The sequence below is a fragment of the Emys orbicularis genome, chromosome 9 (genome assembly GCF_028017835.1).
Source record: "Emys orbicularis isolate rEmyOrb1 chromosome 9, rEmyOrb1.hap1, whole genome shotgun sequence".
Taxonomy (NCBI): domain Eukaryota; kingdom Metazoa; phylum Chordata; order Testudines; family Emydidae; genus Emys; species Emys orbicularis.
Window position 1 is genome coordinate 56,447,010 of NC_088691.1, and position 27,275 is coordinate 56,474,284.

Genomic DNA, 27,275 nt, shown 5'->3' on the forward strand with positions numbered 1-27,275 from the left:
GATCTTAATGGAACATGTTAGGTAACATTTACTACATCCATCACTACCTATTGTAAGTGTATAAAAACTTTCAGCCCTCTCCCCTGAAAGCACCAAACACAACAGCTTACCCATAAAGTCAGAAGATTCAGATTCGGAGTTATTGAGGCAGTAATTCAGATACAAATGTCTCTGAGGTTATTGCTAGATAATTTTAGCTTCCATTAGTATTTTAATTTTGAAATACTGTTCTGAACTTTTGGGAGAGAAACACATGAGAATTTATATTGAAAACAAATGCACTTGCCTTCGACGCATTAGCGTAACCACCTCAGTCATAATTTGTTTGCAATGTGAGATTTCTTTTCTGTATATAGCTGAATTAAAATTTAAAACCAGTATTAGACAATGCATATAATACATATTCATATTTTTAAAGACACCAACTGCCAAGATTTTCCACTGCAGAAACAGTAACTCCAGAGAAATAAAAATCATGATCATCTTCTCTTACTGCTCTTTTTATCTTGGGAGTACTGCTTTTAACCACACTGCAGACAATTACTGCATTAGCTATTCTGTACTAAATGTTACCTTTAGCTGAAAGACAGCATTAAAGGCAATGCAAAGATTCTCTCCCTCCAAACCTAACTACAATGTAAAGAAATTCTTCCTCGGTTAACTAAGTATTACAGTTATTGTATGGAGGCAAAGCAGAATGTAAATAAAATGAGTTAATTATCAAAAGCTGAAGCAGAACAAACTGATTATACACAAACTTGAAATCTTTCTACAATACACTTAGTTGAAAAGGACTGAGCAAGAAAAAGAATACTAAACAGGTATTCTGCTCCATTAGAAGTTTTGTAGCATACGGTAGTATGTAGCATAAAAGTGGTACTGATCACTTCAAATGCTGAATTTTAAAAGCTCTCACCATTGCCCCCAACACACCAAAAAAGGTAGCTAGTTACAGCAGTTAATAAAACCTGTGACCTTAATGCATTTTCATTATACTTTATCTTCATCCTCTGTGGCATAGATAGCCTGATTCCGTCTTTTAATTTTCTTCATGGCACTGTTTCCGTTCTCATTTTTACCAATCCTCTTTAAAGCTCTTTCATTTAAGCTCTTCTCTTCAGTCTGCTCACTCACACCAGATTTCTCCAGGTCTTCATTGGTGGAGTCCATAGCATCATCAGAGGATATCATCATGGAATCTGGCACGATCCTGGTGTCAGAAAAACTTGCTGAAAAGTCAGGAGGGTGATTAGGTGAAGGATCCACAGAACAGGTACTTTGATCTTCATCACCACCCTCTTCATCCAGCATTATTTCATCTGGGTTAATAGAGAAAGACAGCCCAGAATTATCTGTATAATATTCACTGGGCTCCTCTGCTGACTCAGTACTGTCCATTTCCTCCTCCTCCTCATATTCTCCCCGAACTGAGCCTTCTTCTTTCACTTGCTGAATCCTGTCATTAATATCAGTGAGGCCAAACTGGGCACAAAACTCAGTGGTCTGTGGATTGATTATATGAACTGGTTCCATATTTTTCTGCGGTTTGTAGGGGTCATAACAAGCAGCTGTCACACTGAAGTTACAAGGAATTTTGAGGTTATGGCTCAGCTCTTCCAATATCTCTTTGAGAGCTCCTTCTGTTGCACTGTAATCCCACCTACAGGAATAAAAAACAATGTCAGATTCTGCTGAGCTCAACTAGCCAAGACATCTCTCTTCCTGTTCTTGTTTGAAGAGGTTCTCTTTATAGACATAGCTTCTTTTTGATAAACTCAACAGATTGAGCTCTTTGACTATCACTGTAAGGCATTTTCTCCATCCCTCAAACTATTTTTGTCTCTCTTCTCTGAACTCTCTCTAATTCATCATCATCATCCTTTTAAGATTATGGAGTCCAGTAATGATCTCACAAATACCATATACAGAGGCAAAGTCTTCCTTTGATATGCATAAGAATTTAAGATTACCTAAAATATTTGGAACAATCATTCAAACTGATGTGAATATTGGAACTTTTACATTTGACTGAACTATTATCTACATTTTAGGCTAGAAATAGCCACATAAGGACTACAGATTCAGCTTCCCTGAAACCCTGCCGCCTTTTTAACTGCAAGCCCCAGTTGATATGAGATGCCATTATAGGAAGATAATTATTTCTAACTTGTTAACAATGAGGCACAATTGCTTTATACTGGAAAAGCCAGAATGCCCACCCAAATATTACGGCTGACTAAAATATAATTACTACTATGGATAGATTAATTTATGCTAAACTAACCCAAATAGATGTTTTAAACAGGACTCCCGTTCTTCAGTTATTCTGAATGGAGGATTTATTCTTTAAACCAAAAGCTCAGCTTTCTTATGCAGGCATATGCAAAATGAACACAAATACTGATAGAATGTGTGAGGAATGGAAGTTTCCACTCAACATATGTATGCACACATGTAGTGCCAGTGAAATGTGGGCATATCAGCGAACAGTGTTATCACAAAACAGGGCACACTCATTAAGAATATGGTTCTTAACCCCTCACTCTAGCAAATGAAAAGAGATTCATCAAACCACAGCGGCAGTCATCCTAGAGCTCCTGCAAGCTGATCAAATCTTGGGCATGAATACCAGTCTCATGGGAGTTCAGGCAGCAATACTGTAGTGCAGGGGTGGCCAACCTGAGCCTGAGAAGGAGCCAGAATTTACCAATGTACATTGCCAAAGAGCCACAGTAATATGTCAGCAGCCCCCCTCCATCAGCTCCCCCCCCCCCAACTCCCAGCGCCTCCCACCTGATCAGTGCCTTCCCCTCCCTCACCTCTCCTGCTGATCAGCTGTTTTGTGGCGTGTAGGAGGCGGTGGGGGGGGGAGCGAGGGCATGGCAGGCTCAGGGGAAGGGGTGGAGTGGGGGCAGGGTTTGTGGCAGAGCCAGGGGTCGAGCAGTGAGCACCCCCTGGCCCATTGGAAAGTTGGCGCCTACAGCTCCAGCTCCCGAGTCGGTGCCTATACAAGGAGCCGCATTAACTTCTGAAGAGCCGCATGTGGCTCCGGAGCCACAGGTTGACCACCCCTGCTGTAGTGTAGTACCGTACCCCTGGTACTGGGAATGGTCTTGTGACCTCCTATTAGAATCTCTAGGAAGGATTTCACAGAATCACAGAAATGTAGGGCTGGAAGGTGTGACATTCTATACTTTGGGGGAGCATCCTATAACTCCCCTATCCCTCATTTATATACAATTGTGATCTTGCATATAAAGCAGGCCGCGTGAGGTATCAGAGGAAAGGTTATGATCTGCTGAAAGTCATTTTTCTATCTAAATGTGTATATCATTAATGTATATGAAGTTATGAGAATGTGTTGTATGGTTGTCACTAAAATATGATGTGGGTTTGGGAAGCACCCAGATACTAGCTCTCCAGAGACAATGACAAGGGAGGTAACCAACGCCCAGCGGGTGGGTGCTAAACAGACATAACCAGCCATTGTCCAGCAGAGGAGTTACAATTCAATGACACTTGCACAAGGACATGCCAGGGGAATTTCTCAACCTTGCCTGGAGGCTCAGCAATGCCCACCAAACATGCCTGGACTTGTGTTCTCCAAGCACATGGACTGAGGGTATAAAACAGAACACAGTGGCCACATGCTGGGCCTTTTCTCCTTCCATCACCTATGCTGCAAACAACAAAGACACCCAGAAGACTGAAGATGCCAGCAGAAGGGACTGGCCCAGGTTTAAGGGACAAACCTGTATATTTAGGACTGCAATATCCAGTGGGGTGAGAAAAACTGCTTAATCTAGATGTTGCCCAGTCTAATAGCACGCAGTCTAAACTCTCAACCCTTATATTTTATTTTGGTAACTAACTGACTTTTTGCCTATCACTTAAAATCTATATTTTGTAGTCAATAAATTTGTTTAACTGTTTCTCTTTACCAGTGAGTTTGCCTGAAGTGTTTGGTAAGGGTGTTTGCTCAGGTTTACAAAGGCTGGTGTATATCCACTTTCCATTGATGAAGTGGTGAACCAATTAATAAATTTGCACTGCTTGAGCAGTGCAAGACAGTGTATTCCTGAGGTACAAGGCTGGGAGGATTTGGCTAGTGCCTTTCTCTGTGTGATTCATGAGTGGCTCTGGGAGCATTCATGCAATCTAGCTGTGTGTGGGGCTCCACATGCTGTAGTGCTGAGTGATAGCACCTGGAGAGGCTTGCTGCTTGTCACTAGCAAGGCATTGTGAGACACAGCCCAGGCTGGAGAGAGTTAAGGGGGCACAGCAGTCCCACAGTCCCAGGCTGCACCCTAGGGATCCCATCACAGAAGGGACCTTGAGAGATCATCTAATCCAGCCACCCATACTGAGATAGGATCAAATATACCCAGACCCTCCCTGACAGGTGTTTGTCCCACCTGTTCTTAAAAACCTCCAAGGATGGGGATTCCACAACATCCCTATTCAGAGCTTAACTATCCTTATAAAGTTTTCCCCCCAATATCTAACCTAAATCTCTCTTGATCCAGCATTAGCCAATTACTTCTTCTAACTTCAGCAAACATGGAGAACAACTGCTCACCATGCTCTTTGTAGCAGCATTTAACACATATGACGACTTACGAGGTTCCCCTATCAGTGTTCTTTCAAGACTAAACATGTCCAGATTTAAAAAACAAAAAAAATCCTTTCCTTAGGTCATATTGTCTAAAACTTTTATAATTTTTGTTTCTCTCCTCTGGACTCTCTCCAATTTGTCCACATTTTTCCTAAAGTGTGATGCCCAAAGCTGGACACAGTACTCCAGCTGAGGGCTCAGCAGTGCAGAGTAGAGCAGAACAATTTCTTCACATGTCTTACATATGACACTCCTGTTACTATATCCCAAAGTGACCTTTGCCTTTTTTTGCACCTGCATCACATTACTGACTTACTCAATTTGTGATCCTGCAACTTCTATTTTTGAGTCCAGTTTCTAGTAGTAGCATGCTGTGTAAGAAGAGTAGAAAATTTGCAAGCTAATGTATGACATTGCAAGGTAAAGGTCATGTTTGGGTCTCTGCCAGAATGTAGGCCCAACAAATCAGTCTTCCAACAGGAGAATCACCCTTGCCTCATTTGACCCCAAAATTCCTAAAGGAGGGAAGGCTACATCACCTGGATGTCCACAGTACAATAAGATCTATTCTTTAGGAAGTCTCAGACATTTGATCCTTCACCAAGGCTTAAAGATAAAGTGGCCTCCAAAGCTATAGTCTGTAGCTGGATAAGGATACTGATCAGAGACTTACTATTGCAGCAGGAAAGTTAACTTTTACTCTCACTCTACAGTGGGGGGGGAGGGAGGGAGGGACACGCGTGTGTGGCAGGCAGGGCAGTGAAATCCTGTTTAATGGATATTTGCAAGGCTGTCTTCTGCTTGCACTTTTGCCAAAGTTTATAGAATAGGTTCACGGTTTGCAGGCTCTGGAGAAGGGTGGTGAAGGCAGTAGTAAAGTGATAATCCCTCCCATACTAAATAACTGCTTTCGGTGGTCTCAACATCTGGACTTAGTAAAGAAAGTTTCATCTTTTTAACATTTTTCATTCTAAGGCTCCTGAAGATTTGGATGCACATCGCACCAGCAAATCAGTTGAAGCTTTTTGCAGTATGTTCAAATTGCTACTGCTAAATGTATCAGTTAATGGCTGTTGAATACGGTCAGTTGACGGTCTTTGCTTGGTACTGCTTTAATTGTATTCAACTGAAAACTAAGCAACAGCTAGTGCTTTCTGTGATATGAAATCCAAAGCCTTAATATACTGGCTCAATCTGCACCTTGGGGGGAATTATAACCCAAACATCTGAACTGGTGAAGAAAGAGGAAGCTATTACAAGTAAGCAAAATTTCTCCATATCAAATTTACATGGTGCTTTACAAACTGATTAAAAACTTTCCAGCTACAGGAAGCTTACAATCTAAAACAAGACACATACAAATATATTTAAACAGATCAAGAAAGGAAGGACTAAGACTTCCAGTAAGAGGGTAAGAAGTGGTTGAAGAGGTAGGTTTTAAAGAGGTGTCTGAAAGAGGGGAGAAAGAGGGCTAAATATATAAAAGATGTCATCTGTTTTCATGAAATGAGACCATACTTGCATATATAGTACACCCTTGCTATAATGAACCCCTGGGGATCCAAGCCATTTGTTAGGTGTAGCCAGGGGTTCCTTATATCAGGAGAGGGAAATAGCTCCTCCAGCCCCAGGAGAGCACATTCGGCCCTCCGCCTTTGCGGCCCCGGGGCCAGGGTAAGGATTCAGGGACCATGTTCACTATAGCCCAGTGGTTCTCAAACTTTAGTAACCCAGGAACCCCCATTTTGATTTAAAATTTTGCCACAGACCCAAAGCCCCCCACTCAGCCCCAGGCCCCATTCCACCCCTTCCCCCAAGGCCCTGCCCCACCCCTTTTCACTCCCTCCTCGAGAGAGCCCCATCCCTGCTCTCCCCCCCAGCACCTCCTGCACCTCAGGGAACAGCGGTTCCCCGGCATGCAGAAGGCACTGGGAGGGAAGGGAAGGAGTCGATCAGCAGGACCCACAGACCCCCTGGAGTTTTCTCATGAACCCTCAAGGGTCCACAGACCCCAGTTTGAGAAACACTGCTATAGCTCAAGGTTTGCTATTGTGAAGCATGTTATAGTGAGGTTCTACTATACAAAGTTGCCTGATTGCAGAAGTTCCTCAATCACTCAAATCTTCCTGAAAGGAGTTGTCTGTCTATCAGAACAGCAAAAGAAATGAAAAGCAGAAAACACACTTCGGCAACACCTTCCCCAGAGGTAATCTGAAATATTTCCTACAGTTGAGCAGTTCTGATGGGTATGATTCTGATTTACTCATCTACTGTAACATATAGGCACAAGCAATGTTCCCTCTAATTTTTGACAGGCCATGTGCGCAAAAAATTTCTTCTGTGCAAATTGTTGTGCTTCTGTGCAAATTTTTGTGTGCGCGGTGTTTTGCCGTGTGCGCGGGGTTTAGGATCTGTGTGCGCGCACATGCACACAGCTTAGAGGGAACAGTGGGCACAAGGGGCTAAAGCTCAGGATGAAACTTGCTCTTGGGAATTAAGTCAGCACAAGGCATGCATCATTTAAAACCTAAGTAGGGTTTAGATGGGATAGCTTTGTGCTCTGGGCCCCTCGGTATAGGGATGAACTTGACCCAGAGTGCATTAGCCATCTTCTCTTTTATAGTAATTTAAGAGGGTCTTCCACGGGTTGCAAACATGGTTTTGTCCTTGAAGTCTGTCTCTGCACAAACTATATTCATTAGGCAATACACATTTCTTAACTTTATAAAGCAATTTAATGTATCTTATTAAATTTGTATTCATATCAAAATGTTGTAGACAAAATTGAACGCATAATGACAACATTTAGAATGGATATGCTTCTGCAACATTAAGGTCTCTTTTCAGTTGCTTACAACTGATCCAACTTCTACCTTTTGGGGCTGAAATTATCCATGCTTGGTCTTTGCCCAAGCCCAGATTTTTTCTGAAAGCTTGAGTACAAGTAGACTGGCTTTGTTTGAGTACAAGGTATGCTATTTTTCATTTGTAGGCTACTCTAAAATTGGCTCAGTGGGGAGGTAGTATAAACCTGAAATGTGCCAAATACATAATCCTTCAGTTACATATATGCCAGCATCCACTGTCAAAGCTTCCCAGGCTGGCAAGTCTAGAATAAATCCAGCTGAGAAAATGTCAAGAAAACAGTTTGCTCTCAGTGAGTCTTAGACATCTTGCAGGATTACTGAACATCTGATGTAATCAACTCCACTTTCCAAGTACATTTGCTCTTTAGGATCAAGGTCTCTTCTTTAATCACCAACCTATGCCTCTACAAGTACACAGACCTCAGACACAGCCAGTTATCCAGGTACAACAGAATATATGCCCTTTCTTAGGGCCCCAAGGGAGGTAAGGCTTGGCACTGGAAGTGCTGGTCCAGGATAATAAATTGCAAAAACTTCTGTTGAGACTGCAGAATTGGCACATGTAGGGATGTACCCAGAATAACCAGGAAGCATAAGAATCCACCCAAGTTCATTTCTTGAGGAACTGACTTTAAAGTGGCTCCATTCTGATACTTTGAATTCTAAGAAAAGTTGAACTTTTTCCAGTGCAGAACTGGGTACAGACTCCTTGTTCTGGAGACAGTGAAATAGACTCAGATCCCCATGTTGTTCTCATCCTCCAGAACCCAGGAGATGGCTGTCTATTCAGAAAGTGGCTTAGGGTCTCAAGCACCATTTGGCCAACAAGTCTATTGCATTGTGCTAAGTTGCTCAAGGTTTCACACCAGCCTTTATTCTATCTCTGTATGCTACCATTTCCAGGACCCAGTGGTTGGACCTTGTTTGGGCCCAGGTCTGGAGGAAGTTCTTCAGCCTTCCCCTATTGCTAGGACTCTGCACCCAGAGCCTTGTACCCAAGGGCTGAGTCCCCAGTGGAGTGGAGTTCTTTATGGGGTTTCCCTACTTTGTAAGGGCTCGCTGAGTACAGACCCTTACCACTCACCTCTACACAGAAGGAGCTGGCAATGTTAGGCTGAGTTGGAGCCTGAACCCTGCCTGGGGCTCAGGCGCTCTGACTTGTTCAGAAGGGCTAACATCAACATTTGCTAAGGGAAGATTCCCCTATTGTACATGAAGTTGAGGGCCACAGACTGTCCCTATAGCACATGTGCTGCAAAGAACAGCTGCACACTTTAAGTGTCACAGGGCTTCCTTTAAGCCTCCAGCATCTTGCTGCTTTCCTCTAGCAGCAGCCTACCAGGAACAACATTCTTCAGCTGCTAGACAGAGCAAATAACTGAAGGCTGAGTGATGGTCAGACCCTCATATGCAAGGATGGGGGCATTATCCAAAGTTCTGGTGTCGTCTCCATCTGCTGATTGGGGGACTATAGCCCAAACATCTGGACTAATATGGAAGACCAAAGAGAAACTGATTTTTCAATCAATAAAGAATTTCACTGAAACAAGTCAGCATAATCAGGAACAGGAAAGTCACAACTACCGGGGGGAAAAACTGAACTTGTACTTTAAGTAACAATTGGCTGCATTTTCTGTTGTGATGATACAGCCAGCCCAATGTACACAGATGGGCTGCCCCATTTTTTCAGTTTCGTGTAAGACTGTTTCCAGTCTAGCAGCAGCAAAGGTGGGGACTCAGCTCTACAAATTTCTTCAAAGCAGCATGACTTTCAAAGTCTGAGACCATTTAAATGCTTAGGTGGACAAACACAGCATTTTATTCTCTAAAGCTGGTTAGCTCTTTGCCACCAGGACTAATGAGAGCTCACATTTTTACAATTTTTGCAGCCATTGAAGACAGCAGTGAACATCGGCCAGCCAGGCTATGGCTCTGAACAAGCAGTTTCTCTAGAAACTCTGCAACATTAACAACCTCCCTCAGAACACTACCCTTGCCATCATGGATGTCACCTCCCTATATACCAACATCCCTCACAATGACAGAATTGCTGCCTGTCTGAAATACCTACAAGACAATGGCCAACACTCAGATATTCACTCCAAACACATCACCATATTCATCTATTTCATCCTCACCCACAACTTTACATTCAACAACACATAACTTTGTCCAAACCAGGGGACCAATCATGGGTACTAGGATAGCTCCCCAATATGCCATACGGCCCAATGGATCTAGAACCCAGGCCAGTAGAGCTGCCAAGTAGCTGGCATCTCCATGTGCCAACCATCAGCAACTGTAACCAGCTTGCACTCTACTGTCCACAAACCGCTGTGGACACAGACCATCGGAAGCCCAACTCCTGGCTCCTGATTGGCTCCCTGTCCTATAAAAACCTAAGGGGTATTCCAGGAAGTGTCCAGGCAACAGTGTCAATCTCCTGTAGCTGCCGTGACCATTCCTGCTCCTGAACTCCAGGCTTCATCTTTGGCTTGATTTGGACTTCGCCTCCTGACTTAGAACATGAATCCTGACACAGACTCTGACCCTTGGTATTGACCCTGGCCTGGAACCTGACTATGAACTCCTCTATGACCCCCAACCTCAGGTTTCCCTCTTCTCTGACCTATGGTCCCAACTGCCCTTGTTGGGATTTTGACAGTTTGTCTGGACCACTCTCCCCCATGGTGGAGGCCTACCCTGGGGGAACATGAAGGCAGTGGGCCACTTCCTGCCTGGCATGCCCTAGAGGGTATTTGAGATGGCAGAATGGGTTGACCACTCCCAGGAAAACCACCCCATGCTTCGAGCCCAAGCATCACAGCTCGCAACAGAGAACCAAGCTCTGCACAGGCAATCCACCCAGCTCCATGATGAAAATGTGGCTCTGTGGGCCCATCTGGCATAGCATGCCACAGATAACCAGATGCTACAAGAGATGGGGGCTTGGCTGCAGGACGAGAATGCTATACTATGGGTCTGCACTACAGCTGTGCACCCCAGGCCCCCAACTGAAAGATATTACCTCACCCATCCTATCTCTAATATCCCAAATCTCTCTTTTCAAAAGTATATGCATATTTTCAACACAAAGAAAGTCTAAACCCAATACTCATTTTACTTACTTTGCATGGAGGCCATTGTTTTCAGGCATGTTCCATGCGTTTGAAGTCACATTAATAAGATTGTTAGTAGCCTTGAGAACAGCAAGCCATTCAATGTCATATTCCAGAGAATCAGATGCGTTGGGGTCATGGTCTATATCTATTACCTTAGAAAAACAATATTGACAAATGAGGCATTTAATTCAACCTGACAAGACAACATTGCCTGAAGATAATGCTTAAAGATAGAACAATCAGTTCTTAATTAAAAGCTCAGTATACCTGCCCATTGAATAAGGCAGGGGTTCTGTGAAAAAAGTAGTATGTGATCATGTAATTAGAGACTATCATAACGCATATGCACAAGGAGGCTGAATTAAGGCTGCACAGGCAACATGAATTCTAGCATTTCCTAGCTTTTGAGTGCTTGACTTTATTTTTAAAGTTAAAAGTTGAAAACAGTTTGTGGGCAATATATTCAAGAATCTGCCCAGGTGGGTGCATCTGAGATACAGACTAACAAGCAGAAGTTACTTTTTAGTCCATTCGTTTCCACCAATCCCAAACTGGTTCGTTTAACCCTTCCCTCAGAAAAAGGAAGGCAGCGGGGAAGGAACAGCTGCATCTCCCAAGAACTGCATTTATAGAACAATCCAACCTATAATGTTTGGCGAAATATGATCAGAGCTGCTTTTCTCTTTCAGCCCAAGAAGAGGATTCATAAGGTAAGGAACATCCCCTGTTTTATAAGATTCTGAAAGAGATCCTGGGTCTTTTGAAGATAGCCTTGAAAACACAGAACTGATCACTGGTGTTGTATTAGTCACTGATTTTTCTCTATACTAGTACCAGTCATTAATAGTCTTCCTTACAGTTACCTGTAGGATTGACCTTGGGCAGTGGTCTTGATATTTGGTTGTAAAGCAGTGACACTCTAATTGACATTGATGGCAATAAGGCCACCATAAGTTTCCTCCTAGTACGTGCCCTAATTTGAGTCAGCTACTGTACTGAGCAGTCTGTGTGGCTTCTTGCCACAAAAGGTAAAGCTCACTAGCTGGAGAGACAGAATGATCTAGTGGACTAACAGCCAGGAACCCCAGTGTTCTACCTCCCATCTCTGAACCAGACTATGTCTCTGGTTTTAGTCAAGTCCAAAACTCCAGACTACAAAAAGGCACTCTTGTAGACCGCTGAAAACCCACTTGGCCCTGTTTGTAGGAAGCCAAGTCTTGAAGAATTAATCTATTACTTCTAAAGCAGAGTGTCTCGTGATGCATCTGCCAGGGAACACTTTCTTCAGTACCAACTTAATTCTCCAGTCCCTGACATACCTCAATCATTAGCCCGGTTCCTGCTGCTATTACTGCAGTAAAACAGGCTGATGTGACAGTATTTGCATAGCAACTGCTGAAGCTTCTGCCAAAGATGGAATAACTGTATCCTCTTGATTAAAGCATCTCACCCCGCTGAAGGAAGGGGACATGTTCATGAACCAGTGGCAGATTCGGGGCTGTGGGTGCAGCAGGCCTGGGTCAAGTAAGCCACTTTCCACCTCCCCTAGAAACAAGCATGGGATTCAGCCCCCACTGCAAGTTCAGGAAGTGGCTGAGATCCACCACTTTCAGACATTTGGCAGCTTGAGTCGGTTCTTTGTTTGTGTGTCTTTCCCAGAATGGGGCTAAGTTTCCCAATGGGGCAGGATGAGATGGAGGAGGATACTCTGGCTAAGCAGGGACTGAGGAAATTTGACTGGCAGTGGTACACAGAAGAGGGGGTTCTTATGTGAAGGAGAAACTGGGAAGAAATTGTACTGTACTTCTGGCAAGCTTAATTTTTGTTGATTGTCTGTATCAGTGTGTCTTGTATTTTGGGGCAGGGACCATTTTCTTTTCCATGTATACAGTGCCCAGCGCAATGAAATCCCAATGCCAGGTAGGGCCTTTAGGCCCTAGAGCAATACAAATTCTAAAAAGTCCACTACAGATAGTAGGAAAAAGTCCTCTTTTGGGTACTGTGAGATATTGAATTCAATAAACTGTCTGGATTGGATTGTCTTTTAGGATTTCTCTGGAATTTCATACCAAATAATTGTCCTTAAGGGGTTGTGCATTGAAACACCAGCTACTTTTCCAACCTACCCTGGTCAGATTCTCATCCCACAATCACCTGATCACAGTATCATGAAATAAGGAAGAAAAAAAGCCTGTTTAGGGGCTCTCCCTCACCAGGACAGACTCAGGAAGTTCACTTTCCTCAAATGGGGGATCTTGTCTTTTTTTGTTTTTATTTCCCTTAGGCTTACGTTTCAGGCATTTTACAGGGGCCTTCAGTTACTTAGCTACTGCCTCCAAAGACAGAAGAATACATGTGGCTAGACAGTGGCACCAGGACACAGCCCATAGTGAGGTGTGGTCCATTGTTGTACCTTCCCAGGAAAGAGGTATTAAGTCACAATACATCACAATTCCCTCCACAACCCCCACTTGCTTCAAGAAGAGGGGTGGGAGAGAAAAGTAATTTAATTCTGATCTATTCCAGCAGCAAGTTACCACTACACACACTCCACTGGTCAGCACGTTGAGAGGGCAGAGCAAAAGCTCCACATATTCCCCCACGCTTTATAGTAGTAATAAGCAAATACACAGTGCCCCTCATTCCTGTATCCTGCTACGAAGTCCTGGCAGTTTGTACAGGGGCATATGGAGGGATTCTTATGACCCCCTATTCCTCTGTGCAGACCAAGAATGGATCCTCTTAATTTTCCACTACCCCATTAAGTCCTCATCCCGTACATGAGCAGCAACTGTGAGATTTAATTCTCTGGGGATGGAAGAATCATTCTTCAGCTTTCTGCTGAACTGTGCACTCCCTAACCCAGATGTATAAAGTACTAAATGGTAGTAGATGACCACTTACGGTGGTCTTACCTGCAGGAAGTCTCTGTGTGGCAGACATTTATCCAGAGCCAAAAATTTTGTTGCTTTTGGCAGCTGTCCTTCAATGTTTGCCTAGGAAACAGGAATGAAACCATTACTGGCAATGCTGAAGATTCCCTGAAATATGACCTTTCCAATAACCAAATTGTGCATGGAGATTCCAGGGCAGAATTTAAACATTTTCTATTAAACAGAATATTCTAAAGGTCCTAGAGATAAAAAGGGAGGACTGTGGTACACAGAGGGAGAGCTTGAGCTGAAGTCAGAGGAAACTGAAGTAGATGACAGCAACAACACTGGCGGGGGGAGACACAAGTCTCCTTCAGCTGAAGCAATCAGGTTTAATCAAGCACACAGACCTTGTCTACGCTACGGACTAAATTGCCCACTGCATCCATCGCAGCAGCAGGCATCGATTGAACAGGTCTAGTGAAGAAGAAATAAGTCGACGGGAGAGCATTCTCCTGTCTATTTAATTAATCCACTTGAATGAGACACAGAAGCTATGTCAACAGGAGACCATCTAGGTATGTAAATTACATCGACTTAGTTACGTAACATAACTTAGATTGACTTACATTGCTAGTGTAGACTAGGCCACAGACTCAGAACCTCAGAAGGGGCTATTCTCATAAGGGAGAGAAAGATTTGCCAAGACAGGAAGCTCTAGAGACACAAGAGCTGTCAACTGTTTGTGATTTTTATACTGTTTGGAGTTTACCAACTGTTAAGGAGCACAAAGAGAATGTTGCCAATGACTTTCCTAGTTTGCATTACTCTGGTTGACAAGAAATTAGTAAATAAACCAACAGGTTTAAACCTCGCAGGTTTTCTGGCTTTGTCAGGGTTACTCATGAACTCTCCCTGTCTGCTCTGACCCTTGCCATATCTCAGGCACCCAAAAGAATACCTGGTTATTTGAGATGAGTATCTTCCCTGAATTGCTCCCTGCCCTCCTCTTTCACTATATTTACAGGCTGTCTCCTTCACAAAGTGAAAAATCCAGCTGTCTATTTTTAAAATTAAATATAATTTTCTAGTTCAGCAACATCAGCTACTCAACTTGTTTAGTGACCATCAGGGCAGAGTAATTTATAGTTTTAAGCCAATCTTTTTCAAAACAAAGTAATAGTTCTACAAATAGCTTCAAAAGTATCTTATGTCTTATAAACAGAATAAGTTATAACATTCTCTGTGTTCATGAGTTAAGACTCTTTAGATTATGTTAAGCCTTTGATTATTAGGGTGAATTAATAGTTACTTAATATAGGTAGGAGTACTTTCCATAAGCTATATGAAAATACATTTATAAAAGAAAAACAAATAAGGTTTTACAAAGAGAAAAATGCTTGTGTGGATCTGGCTACTGGCATTAGAAACCTGAGATATACACATGACATGCTTTTGTTTATTTGTTACCTGGTGTTGCATTAAAGCTGCAAATTTTACATGAAGATGTGCTGAGAACCAATACGTGGGTTGAAAGTGCTGCAGAAGCTCTGAAGCAGCAGGGCTTCCCAATGTATTGTTTTCCACTTCTTGGCGGAAAAAAGACTTCATTTTAAGAAGCTGTTTCTTGTTTCCATAGTGATATATACTTCTTGGCCAATCATGTGACATAAATATATCCATAGGATGCTTTAGCTATACAGCAAAAAATAAACATAGGAAAAGAACAGCACTTGAATGAATACCAATGAAGGGAGAGCATACTTGATTCTTTTTGTCTGAACAGAGTGGATTTTGACTGACCATCTTACTTTCTAAACACTGAGGTTATACCACTGGATGCAATCTTCCAGACTGCCATTGAGTTTGATCTTGCATTCTCTAAACTCTATGGTTTGTGTGCCACTTTCTTGCTTTCCTTGGGACAGGGTTTAGTGCAAAGTATCATTTTGATATCTCCCCTCAGAGGCAAATGTCAAGCAGTTATAAGGCCATAAGAATTTCTAAAATTATAGCCATATAGTAAGTGCTATATACAAAGCAAATTCACACAATAGAAAATGTTGGAAGAAAGTATCACTATGCTTGAATTATAGTTATTACAAACATAAGTTAGTTGTATTCTATTGGCATACATTATCTTCTCTGAGCTGGCAAGCTACTTAAGCATGGGTGAGATTCCCTGTGTTACTCTCAATCCCCATCTATGCTATTTTCTTGAAGTATTTTAGCTATCCCCTGCCTACAGGCACTTCAATAGCTCTTTTAAAACTGCATAATAATTTTTCCATCTCCAAGCCTGTGATTTTTCTAGCACCATGCTCAGAGATTTTCATAGTGCAGCAGTGAAACTGAAGGAGGTCAGTTTCATTCTTTTGCAACTTGGGAAAGTTCTGAGCTGCAGCAGAAGCAGTCACTCATTCACTCTGGCTACATCTATGCTACAGAGCCTCTGTTGGCACAACTACGTTGGTATAGTCCCCTAGTGCTGAAAGAAGGAGTTCTGTCAGTATAGTAACATGACCTCCTAGGACATTAACTAGCCGACAGAAGCCCTCTTCTGTCTGCATAACTGTCTACACTGGGGCTTTTGTCAGCATAGCTATATAGCTAAGGTTGTGGGTTTGTTTTTTGGTTTTTTTAATACCTCTGATCAACATAGCCATGCTGGTATAAGTTTTAAATGTAGACAAGGCCTCCAAGTGGCTATAGGAGGATTAGGCTAGGAGGCCAAGTATCAGCCGTGTTAGTCTGTAACCACAAAAACAATGAGGAATCTGGTGGCACCTTAAAGACTAACAGATTTATTTGGGCATAAGCTTTCGTGGGTAAAAAAAACCTCACTTTTTCATATGCATGGAGTGAAGGGCCCAAATAAATCTGTTAGTCTTTAAGGTGCCACCAGATTCCTAGGTTAGGAGGGACCATCCTTCCCCATCAGAGCCACCAGCAGTCTCTGAATGGGAACAGAGGAAAAGTATTCCTTTTACCTTCCAGGAGTCAGAGATGGGTCTTTTGGGGAGTGATGGGGACCTCCCTCAGTGCTGGAAAATCACAAAATGCAAAGTTATAGTGACACTTCCCACACCACCTTAACGGTCTCTGAAGGGATGGCAGTCGGAATTGAGAACGACAGTACCTTACCTTCCCTAACCAAGAATGCCATTCTCTGTACCCAGCACAACTCCAATGCAACACTCCTATTCACACAGTCCAACAAACTCATTGTGCTCCATGCAGCATGACTATTCTGGGGAGTATTCACTGCTGGTTTGCAGAGATCCCACTTCACAAAAAGGCTGAGGGAGGAACAGTACTGCAATCTTATTCAGTCACTCCTTAGGGTAGGGATCAAAGGAAGCAGAGTTAAGGTTACATGGGAAGTGTCACCTTAACTCTGCATTTCCTTCAGGGAAGCTGACTGCTCCCTATACTCTATGGACAGGAAACTGAAACCTTGTCTTAGTCAGGAAGAAACTTCCAGGGTTTGCAGGGGAGAGAAGCTATAAGCTCCAGTGCTGAGAGCTCACTAGCATCTGCTGAAGCGCTGTAGCTTTAACAGAGGCTCCTCCCATTTGAGGAGCCATGGCAGCCTGGAAGAGCAGATATGGAACTTGAGAGGTCGCCCTGCCCAAGAATACAGGTACCATTGTGCTGGAGTGAGGGAGACTAAAGAGACCCATGAAGGCCCTCCTTCCACCCACCCATAGACATCTTTGCTCCTGCCATATCCTCACACACCACAGGGAAGTTGAGGCAGGTATCCCTGCTCCCAGGCCTTCTCCCCAAAACACACTTACTGAATTAAATACTCAGGAAATTCCATTAAAAGTTTTGTTTGCAAGGAATTAAGGCTGATTAAGTAGCATTCCCCTCCTCCCACACAAAGGGCCAGCCGATGGCACACCTTTTAACTATACCTCAATCCCAACACAGTACATCTCTGCTAGGCTCTGCATCACTACAGGAAATGTCCTTCGGCTTCCAACTGAAACCCACTAGTCGCCCTCAGATGCTAAAATAAAACCTTAGCTATAGCCTCCAGCTTGCACACTTAACCTGTGCACGTAAGTCCCCTTGAATATTTCCTGATATTGCTGAGGATGTAATTAAGGATTTGCATCATGCTGTGAGGGAGACCTGTGTGATGTGTTTCTTTATCAACTGAAGAAGGCAGTCTTGCGACACTGCAGAGACTAGTGACAAGGCCTGTAGAATTACCCTTCTATTGCGAATAGCAGAAGCAAACTTTGATTGTGTCAATGGAAACAGATAATGTAAATTCAGATCACCAACATGCTCATCTCTAAATTAGCCTAATATCATGCAATATTATCTACCCTCTTTAAAAAAAAAAAAAAAAAAGAAAGAAAGAAAAGAAAAGCTTTTCTTCCCACCTGTTTGAGTTTGAAGACTTCAATATTCCTCACATGGTACGCACTTCTTACAGTCTGCTGATTGTATGGAGGACACTCAAAATGACCTGAAACATACCAAGAAAAACTGGTCACACAAGAGATTGGGTTCCTAGAGGGAGCACGGGGAATCAAATTGCAAGGGGTGAGCCTGGCTTGGGGTGTTCAGAGAATAAGTGGGGGAATAAAGCCTTGAGACTTTGCAGCTCTGAAATTCAAGTTGAGTCAGTCCCTTGATATTTATATATAAACGCCAACTTACATAATCAGTTTTATAGGTAAAACTATTAACTAAAGAATGCTGCCAAAGAAGCATTAGGATGATTAGCATTAGCATTTGGATGATTGCTACAAAGACTTGTACATCCACGGGGAGCTCTTTTTCTGATCATGCTTGGCAACTGACTGCCAAAGTACTATGAGCAAGCATAGGTGCTCCAGATGTAAGACACCTTTGCTGGTGTCAATGGCTGTTTTCAGCTTGAAGAGTTGGTGCCATGTCTGCGCACAAACACGTGGACTCAACCATGGGAATCTGTTCACAGGCAACTTTGGAGAACATGTAAATTCTCCAACACACACACTATAAATAGAACACCTAATAAAAAGAGCATGGAATCTTAATTGCAAGATGTTTCTGAATGCATATGTTAATAAAAAGTCAAAGTTACATAAAATATTACCTTTTCTATAATCATGAGATTTGAAAATGCCAGAAATTCCACCAATTCTTACACCACGATATTTTACTACTCCTGCATAACCTAGAATGACAAGACATTAAAATAAAATTCTCTGCATATCAGGAAAACAGGGAGCTTTCAGGAATTGTAATCTAGTCTGTTCAACTTTAACACAATGTGCATTAGGTACAAAAGAATTGGTTCAGATAAAATAACTCATCCAGAACTACGGTTCAAATGAATTACATTTTAGAAAATGTTCACTTGCCTCTGGCACTACTTCCAATCCCAGACAAAACCTATTATTGTAGAAAGCAATTTTTGTATTTCTAACCTGCCCAAAACAATTGAAGTCATTCATATAGCAGCACCACACATTTTCATGATTCTTTACAAATAAAATAAAACTAAGTCTTACAATTTAAGACTGACAAGAATAAAAGCACAAGGCAAGTCAGTCATTTGGGGATAACTGAAGGTGAAAAGCAAGGATTGATTGAAGATGTGAATTTTAAAGAGAAATTCGAAGGATAAGAAATACTTGGCAGAAGCAAAAACATGGACACTTTCAGTCACACAGAGCATGAAAGATGACCAAAAAAAAATAGTAAGATGAAAAGAAGGGAGCAGTAAAGGGAAATATTTCAGAAGTGAGATGAGATTTAGGAGGGGGAAACTTATAAGAACGGCCATACTTAGACCATCAAGCCCAACATCCTGTCTTCCAACAGTGGCCAGTGCCAGATGCTTCAGAGCAGTGGTCACCAACCGGTCGGTCGCGATTGACTAGTCGATCCTGGAGCCTCTGCCAGTCAATTGTGATCTCCAGCCACTAGAAGTCCAGTGGCGCAGCACATCTAAGGCAGGCTCCCTGCCTGCCCTGGTCCCCAACTGCTCCCGGAAGCGGCTGACGTGTCTCTGTGGACCGGGGGGGCGGAGGGGGGGGGGGGGGGAAGAGCAGGTGGCTCCGCGTCCTGCCCCCTCTCCCAGCGCCGACACCGCAGCTTCCATTGGCCGGGAACTGTGGCCAATGGGAGCTGCGGGGGCGGTGCTTGCAGCCCGGGGGGAGAGAAGGAGAGCAGCGGGTGTCCACACGTGCCATCCCTGCAGCTCCCATTGGCCACAGTTCCTGGCCAATGGGAGCTGCAGAGTCGGCACCGGGGGTGGGGGCAGCAGCAGAGCATGGAGCTGCCTTTCCCCCCCGGACCACAAAGACATGCCAGCCGCTTCCAGGAGCGGCGTAGGGCCAGGGCAGGCAGGAGCATGCCTTAGCCCTGCTGCACCGCCAACCGGGAGCCGCCTGTGGTAAGTGCCTCCCAGCCGGAGCCTATACCCCTCCTGCACTGCAACCCCCTATCCCAGCCCAGAGCCTGCATCCAAACTCTGTCCCAGAGCTTGCACCCCTCACCCCCTTCCGCACCCCAACCCCCGTCCCAGCCTGGAGCCCCCTCCTGCACCCAAACTCCCTCCTAGAGCTTGCATCCCTCAACCCCTCCTGCACGCCAACCCCCTGCCACAGGCTCAGCCTGGAGCCCTCTCCCCCACTCCGAACCCCTTGGCCCCAGCCTGCACCCCCTCCGGCACCCCAACCCCCTGCCCCATCCCAGTGAAAGTGAGTGAGGGTGTGGGAGAGCAAGCGACGGAGGAAGGGAGGAATGGAGTCAGTAGGGCAGGGCCTTGGGGAAGGGGAAGGGTGGATCCTGGGTTGATCTTAAATTCAAAAAGTGATCTTGTGTGTAAAAAGGTTCGAGACCACTGCTTCAGAGGAAATTAACAGAACAGAGCAATTATCAAGTGATCTATCCCCTGTTGTCCAGTCCCAGCTTCTGGCAGTCAGAGGCTTAGGGACATCCAGAGCATGGGGTTGTGTCAGTGACCATTTTGGCTAATAGCCATTGGTGGACCTATCCTCCATGGTCTTATCTAATTCTCTTTTGAACCCCATTATAGTTTTGTTGCCAGGGATGTTGTGAAGCCAAATAGTTTTTTTTCCCTCCCTTTATTATAAACCTTTAGTTTTAGACACTGAAGGATTGGCTGGCAGCATAGTATTTTGGGTAAGATCCAAACCTATACTGACCTGGTAATGTGGCTGACCCTTTGGGGTCAGAACATTTTGTATATGTGAGCAGTTTTGTGTTTTGTTTTTTAAATAAGTTCTCACAGTACTGGACCTAGGTGCTGACTGGGAGCCAGAGAATTGAAATGCAATAAAGGGAGCTATGTGATTTCTTTTTTGCTTCTTGATAACCAGTGTGGGGAATCAGAAGCACAGTTTGTGACTGGTTGGGGAGTTTAACTTCAGTGTTACTCACAGACTGGTGGGTATCTGCTCTCCCTTTTGCAGCCTGCCCTGACCTTAGCATTTCCAGTGAGGGCTGCCCCAAGCACCACAGGTCACTTTGGTGTAGTTAACACAGAACCAGATCATTTGGGTTTTGGATCAGAACCCCATGCTATTCCAAATCTGAAATTTAAAACAGAGTGTCAAAAGTTAAGGTTAGTCACAACGAGTGATCCACAATCAAAACTGCAAGCCCCGAGAGAGAGCCAGCGTCTTCAGCATGAGAAAGAAATGGGAGAACTTCGAATGCAAGAGAAGCAAGCCTTGGCCCAGCTGGAAAAAGAAGCTGAGGAGAGAGCCAGGCGAGCTGAGGAAAGAACTAAGCAAGCTGGAGAGAGAAAATCTCACAGGAGGCGAATGGATCTGCTGCAAGCTGAGACCGATGTTGCCAGACTTAAACTCCAAATCAAAATAATAAAAGAACAGCAGGTACAGGTCTGTCTCATCTTACGCGGGGGTTCCGTTCAGCGGTTAGCGCGTAAAGCGAAAACTGTGTATAGCCAAAACCCCATTGAGTTCAATGGCGGGCGAAATCGCCCGCACTACAGGTATAGTATTAAAACTGTTGTTTTTCTCTTTTTTTTTTTTGGTTTTTGCCGACCGCGTAAAGTTGAAATCGCGCATGTTAAATGCGTGTAAGATGCGACAGACCTGTACTGTGTTATCCTGGAAGCTCAGCTCCTCTCTACAGCAATGATGGAGATAGAGACTGTTCAGTTTATAAGAATGTTGGTATGTTGTTTAATAATGATGTGGTAACTATGTTAATCAGAACAACAAGGAGTCTGGTGGCACCTTAAAGACTAACAGATTTATTTGGGCATAAGCTTTCGTGGGTAAAAAACTCACTTCTTCAGATGCATAGAGTGAAAGTTACAGATGCAGGCATTATATACTGACACATGGAGAACAGGGAGTTACTTCACAAGTGGAAAACCAGTGTTGACAGGGCCAATTCGATCAGGGTGGATGTAGTCCACTCCCAATAATAGATGAGGAGGTGTCAATTCCAGGAGAGGAAAAGCTGCTTCTGTAATGAGCCAGCCACTCCCAGTCCCTATTCAAGCCCAGATTAATGGTGTTAAATTTGCAAATTAATTTTAGTTCTGCTGTTTCTCTTTGAAGTCTGTTTCTGAAGTTTTTTTGTTCAATGATAGTGACTTTTAAATCTGTAATAGAATGACGAGGGAGATTGAAGTGTTCACTTACTGGCTTATGTATGTTACCATTCCTGATGTCCGATTTGTGTCCATTTATTCTTTTGCGGAGGGACTGTCCGGTTTGGCCAATGTACATGGCAGAGGGGCATTGCTGGCACATGATGGCATATATAACTTTAGTGGATGTGCAGGTGAATGAGCCCTTGATGGTGTGGCTGATGTGGTTGGGTCCTCTGATGGTGTCGTCAGAGTAGATATGGGGACAGAGTAGGCAAGGAGGTTTGGTACAGGGATTGGTTCCTGAGTCGGTGTTTCTGTGGCGTGGTGTGTAGTTGCTGGTGACACCATTAATCTGGGCTGGTGTCCCACTGAAACCCATTGGCCTGGAGCGGCGAACCGCAGCCAGTGGGAGCTGCAATCGGCCGAACCTGCGGACACAGCAGGTAAACAAACCGACCCGGCCCGCCAGGGTGCTTACCCTGGCGCACCGCGTGCCAAAGGTTGCCGATCCCTGCTTTAGACACTTTGGATTTGTTTGGTATCTCTTTAAGACAGAGTCCAGTCTCTAAGCTAGTGGTGATGGATGATCCACAAGCAAACATGCAGGAGAGTGTCTGTATAGATGTTCATAGAACAGAGGGGCTGCAGTTGGTGAACACACCTAGCCAGTAAAGGGATTCCTGTAAGCAGGGAGGCTCAATTTTCAACCTTCTAGGAGAAGGGGGGGAGGGACCCAATCCTGTGAGGGGAAGAATGAGTGTCCAGCCTTGAAATTGGTAGCAGATAAAAATTTGAAAGCTAGTGTCTGGGTTGATACAATCTACCTGGCAGACAAGGGAGGGGGAAAATTTGCCCCATAACTGGTAGCACTGAGTACACACCTGGCCAGCCAAGAGATTTAGGGCTTGTCTACACTGGCAATTTACAACGCTGCAACTTTCTTGCTCAGGGATGTGAAAAAACACCCCCGAGTGCAGCAAGTTTCAGCGCTGTAAAGCACCAGCGTAAACAGCGCACCAGCGCTGGGAGCCGCATTCCCAGCGCTGGTAGCTACGCCCCTCATGGAGGTGGTTTTATTAGAGCACTGGGAGAGCTCTCTCCCAGTGCTCTGCCTTGACCACACAAGCCACGTTAAAGCGCTGCTGTAGCAGCACTTTAGCATTGCCAGTGTAGACTAGCCCTTAGTGAGACAAGAGGCATGGTATCACCAAGATACATATAAACAATGACTGGTAACAAATTTGGTGTTACTGTTAAGGTTTAAGCCTTCTAATGTATTTGATTTTTATGTCAACCCTGCTAAAAAGGTACAATGTGTATGACTTTGATAAAAAGCCTGTAAACATGTTGGGAAGAATACCTAAAAACACACAGTATGCTAGAGAGCTTTTTGATAGTGAAATGTTACAACTGATACCTGTAAGCAATTGTGAAACTTGGCACAGCAGAGAAACCTTTACAAATCTAGTCTGCTGTATAGAAAGGGAAACTGAGGTACACTACCACATTGCTGTCATGGCTGAATGCCCAGGTAATTACACCCTTGAAAGCAGTAAGGTCTATATTAGAGTATCATCAGATGAGAAAGTCTTTCAGAGAATGAAATAAGCTTTATAGAAAAAAGCCTGATCTAATCAAATCTAATTTTGATAAACTACACCTCTACCCCGATATAACGCGACCCGATATAACACGAATTCAGATATAACACGGTAAAGCAGTGCTACGGGGGGGAGAGGGGGGGGCTGGCTGCACACTACTGCGGATCAAAGCAAGGTTGATATAACGCGGTTTCACCTAGAACGCGGTAAGAATTTTTGGCTCCCAAGGACAGCGTTATATTGGGGTAGAGGTGTATTTCTGTTATACAGTGATACTTGACATTGAGTTAGAAGCTGTAGTGATACATAACCAAAAATGAAAAATTCTTTTGATGCATTCAGCAGTGTCTAGGGACACCCCTTTCTGCATCAATTTTGCATGGGGGGAGGTGTAACTCTGTATGGAATCTGGGGGACACTTGAAGATATTATGAATATTAATATTATAAAATTGCAATGAGTTGTGCCAGATACGCCATGTAAGATATCTGCAAAATGTTATAATTTGCCAAATACGATAATCTCATTTATGTGTTTGTATCACCTTTGTATTATGGGTTATAGATATGTATGACAAAACTTGTGCTATGCTTCTGCGTGACACCCCCAGACAGTTTGGCATCAGCATTGTCTACCTTGCTTGATGGCCCATTAAGGACCATCAGCCATACAACTGACCCATTGAGAGAAGGCAAGGGATACACCTTATGACTCAGCAAGGCATGCAGGGGCATACTTATGGACAGAAATGGCTTCCAAGCCTTGTGCTGGGCAGCTTGTGTTTGAAACAGAGAAAGCACAAGCCACATGGAAAAAGACACCATTCATGATTTTATAGACCTTTATCGTATCATCCCTCTTAGCCGTCTCTTTTCTAATGCAGAATAAGGTCTTGTAGATAAAAAGCAAAGAACCTAAACTTAATTCAGAAAGCAGTAAGGCCAATTTAGTGATAGGAGCAGGAGAGAAAGGTCATTAGCAGTGGCATGTCCAATTGACTGGAACGGAAAAAGGACAGTAGTGAGGGGACCAGACAAAGGTGGGTTACATTAATTGTAAAAAGTGACCAAAGCACAGGGAAGGGTGTTAGGAGTAGTAGGGATAATAAAGAAGCTAGTTTGGGCAATATTAGAGCGAAACCACCAATAAATAAGAAAAAAGGTCAAAGATAATACTCAGGTTGTGGTCCTGGGAAATAGGAAAGATAAGCAGAGATGAGAGAATGTAGCATGAGTAAAGAGATTAAGAAGGAAGATTAAATTCAGTTGCACAGAGAGTTTGATATGATGGCTGGTCATCTATCCCTTATCCCATCAACTTGTCAGATCGTCATGCAAGCATCGCCATCTTCGTCTGTACAAGGCAGCACTGAAGTCCACCTGCTTACCATCTTCTTTGATGCAATCCATCCATTTGCAGGTCATCCAACAGGAAATTTCAGAGCCAATTTGAAATCAAAGATTGGATAGAAAGGGTGAGGTGGAAGGTAGAGAGAAAAACTGGCGAATCCTCAGCATAATTTAAACACTGGCCCTTGGAGAATACAGAAAGAAACCAAAAACAGAACCCAGAAGTACTGAAGTCACTAAAAACGAAGACTCGGGCTCACGAGATCACCTAGCCAAAGACATCTTACTATATTCTGCTAATCTTCAACTGAGCATCTGAAGCAAAACTGAATTATCCTGAGGTTCTCCCAATAATATATAGCCAGTACTCCAAAAACAAAATCCAAAACAGTAATATGCATCTCAACCTAGTTAGAAATCTAAGAGTTTATAGAAGATACCTCAATATTTAACCCCTAGAAGTTCAAGCCCATATTTATACATTAAATCTGTAAAATCAAAGAATTAAGTGACATTCCATACCAAGGTAATATATGTTTGGTGCCACCCATCCTCCATATGGCAGTTCCTGCAAGTGATTTGAGGCTTCATGATTTCCCCCAATAAAGATTGTGAGAACTGGAGCCTTCTTCTCTCCCGAATAATACCTATTTCAGAAACAGAAAAACCACATCTTAACAATACACAAGTGATATTTCAAGATGTTTACATGCTTAAGCAGCAGAAGAGATTGGTCCTACACAAGTCTACATGCAAAAAAGTTGGATTTTTAAGTTTTTGAAAAGATAGACATTTTACAGTCCCAAACTAGCAGACAATGTGTAACCTTCAGAAAGGTTGTGTGGCTGATGCTATTTCATTCAAAGACAGATCTAATTTATTCAAAACTGCAGAATTGGAATTAATTTGCAAACTGGACACCATTAAATTAGGCTTGAATAAAGACCGTGAGTGGATGAGTCATTACAAACAGTAAAAACTATTTCCCCATGCTAATTTTTCCCCTGCTGTTGCTCACAACTTCTTGTCAACTGTTTGAAATGGGCTATCCTGATCATCACTACAAAAGTTTTTTTTCCTACTGCTGATAATAGCCCACCTTAATTGATTAGTCTCGTTAGAATTGGTATGGCACCACACATTTTTTCATGTTCTCTGTACATATATATCTTCCTACTGTATTTTCCACTGCATGCATCCGATGAAGTGGGTTTTAGCCCACGAAAGCTTATTCCCAAATAAATGTGTTAGTCCAGGAGTAGGCAACCTATGGCACGTGCCAAAGGCGGCACGCGAGCTGATTTTCAGTGGCACTCACACTGCCCGGGTCCTGGCCACCGGTCCGGGGGGCTCTGCATTTTAATTTAATTTTAAATGAAGCTTCTTAAACATTTTAAACTTATTTACTTTACGTACAACAATAGTTTATATATAATAGACATAGAAAAAGACCTTCTAAAAACATTAAAATGTATTACTGGCATGCAAAACCTTAAATTAGAGTGAATAAATGAAGACTCGGCACACCACTTCTGAAAGGTTGCCGACCCCTGTGTTAGTCTCTAAGGTGCCACAAGTACTCCTCGTTCTTTTTACTGAAAACAAAGCTACTGTTATTTATTTGTATATAAAAAGGACAATGCTCAGTTTCGGGCGGCGTTTCAGTTCAGGGGGATCCCGCCTTGCCCCGATCTCTGCAGAATCCCGCAGGGATACGGAGTGGGTAGAAACCTGAGGAGAGGGGGGAGGCCCGGGCCAGGAGGCAGCGGCCGTTCGCGGCGGGGAGGGCGGTTCGAGCTCCAGTTACCCAGTGAGTCTGGGTAGAGGGCGCATCCTTCCCCCGCTGTCGCGCCGGCGGACGGGGACGGGAAGTTCCCAGTACCGCATCTGGCAGCGCTCTGCTCCCCACGGCAACGGAGGCGCACAAAGCGGGCGCCGCGGGGCTCCAGGGCGAGCGGCCAGGCCCGACGCTCACCGGTAGAAGGTCTGCATGTGGCGGTACTTGGCCGACACGGCCATGCAGCGTAGGTCCGCCTCGTTGCGCACGGCCTGGAAGTCTCCGCAGCACAGCAGCAGGTCGATACGCACGTTATTGCGCCGCTGCAGCAGCTCCAACGTCTCGTAAAGCTTGTCCAGCTCGCCATGGCAGCAACCGGCCACCGCCACCTTCATCCCGCCGCGCGGCGCGTGCTTAATGCGTCACCAGCCCCCGAGCTCTCGCCGGACACCGTCCAGCGCGCCTGCAC

The 27,275-nt window shown here is 43.9% G+C and overlaps 1 protein-coding gene across 1 annotated transcript; it reads right to left on the bottom strand.

Annotated features, from left to right (window-relative positions):
* On the bottom strand, positions 1 to 27,221 carry DBR1 (debranching RNA lariats 1). Its single transcript, XM_065410512.1, has 8 exons — positions 27,005 to 27,221; positions 25,552 to 25,676; positions 18,576 to 18,656; positions 17,875 to 17,960; positions 14,948 to 15,172; positions 13,520 to 13,600; positions 10,611 to 10,756; positions 1 to 1,660 (listed from the first exon to the last, which is right to left on the bottom strand). The coding sequence occupies exons 1-8, from the start codon at positions 27,199 to 27,201 to the stop codon at positions 991 to 993; spliced, it is 1,611 nt and encodes a 536-aa protein (XP_065266584.1). The 5' UTR covers positions 27,202 to 27,221; the 3' UTR covers positions 1 to 990.
* Between the last annotated feature and the right edge of the window lie 54 nt (positions 27,222 to 27,275).

Bases quoted from the DNA above. Each gene is read 5' to 3' on its own strand.
- DBR1 (XM_065410512.1), bottom strand. From the start codon at position 27,201: ATGAAGGTGGCGGTGGCCGGTTGCTGCCATGGCGAGCTGGACAAGCTT. The intron at 13,601-14,947 runs GTAACAAATAAA...CCTGTTTCCTAG, and splicing joins CAGCTTTAATGCAACACCAG to GCAAACATTGAAGGACAGCT. The intron at 1,661-10,610 runs GTAAGTAAAATG...TTATTCCTGTAG, and splicing joins AACAATGGCCTCCATGCAAA to GTGGGATTACAGTGCAACAG.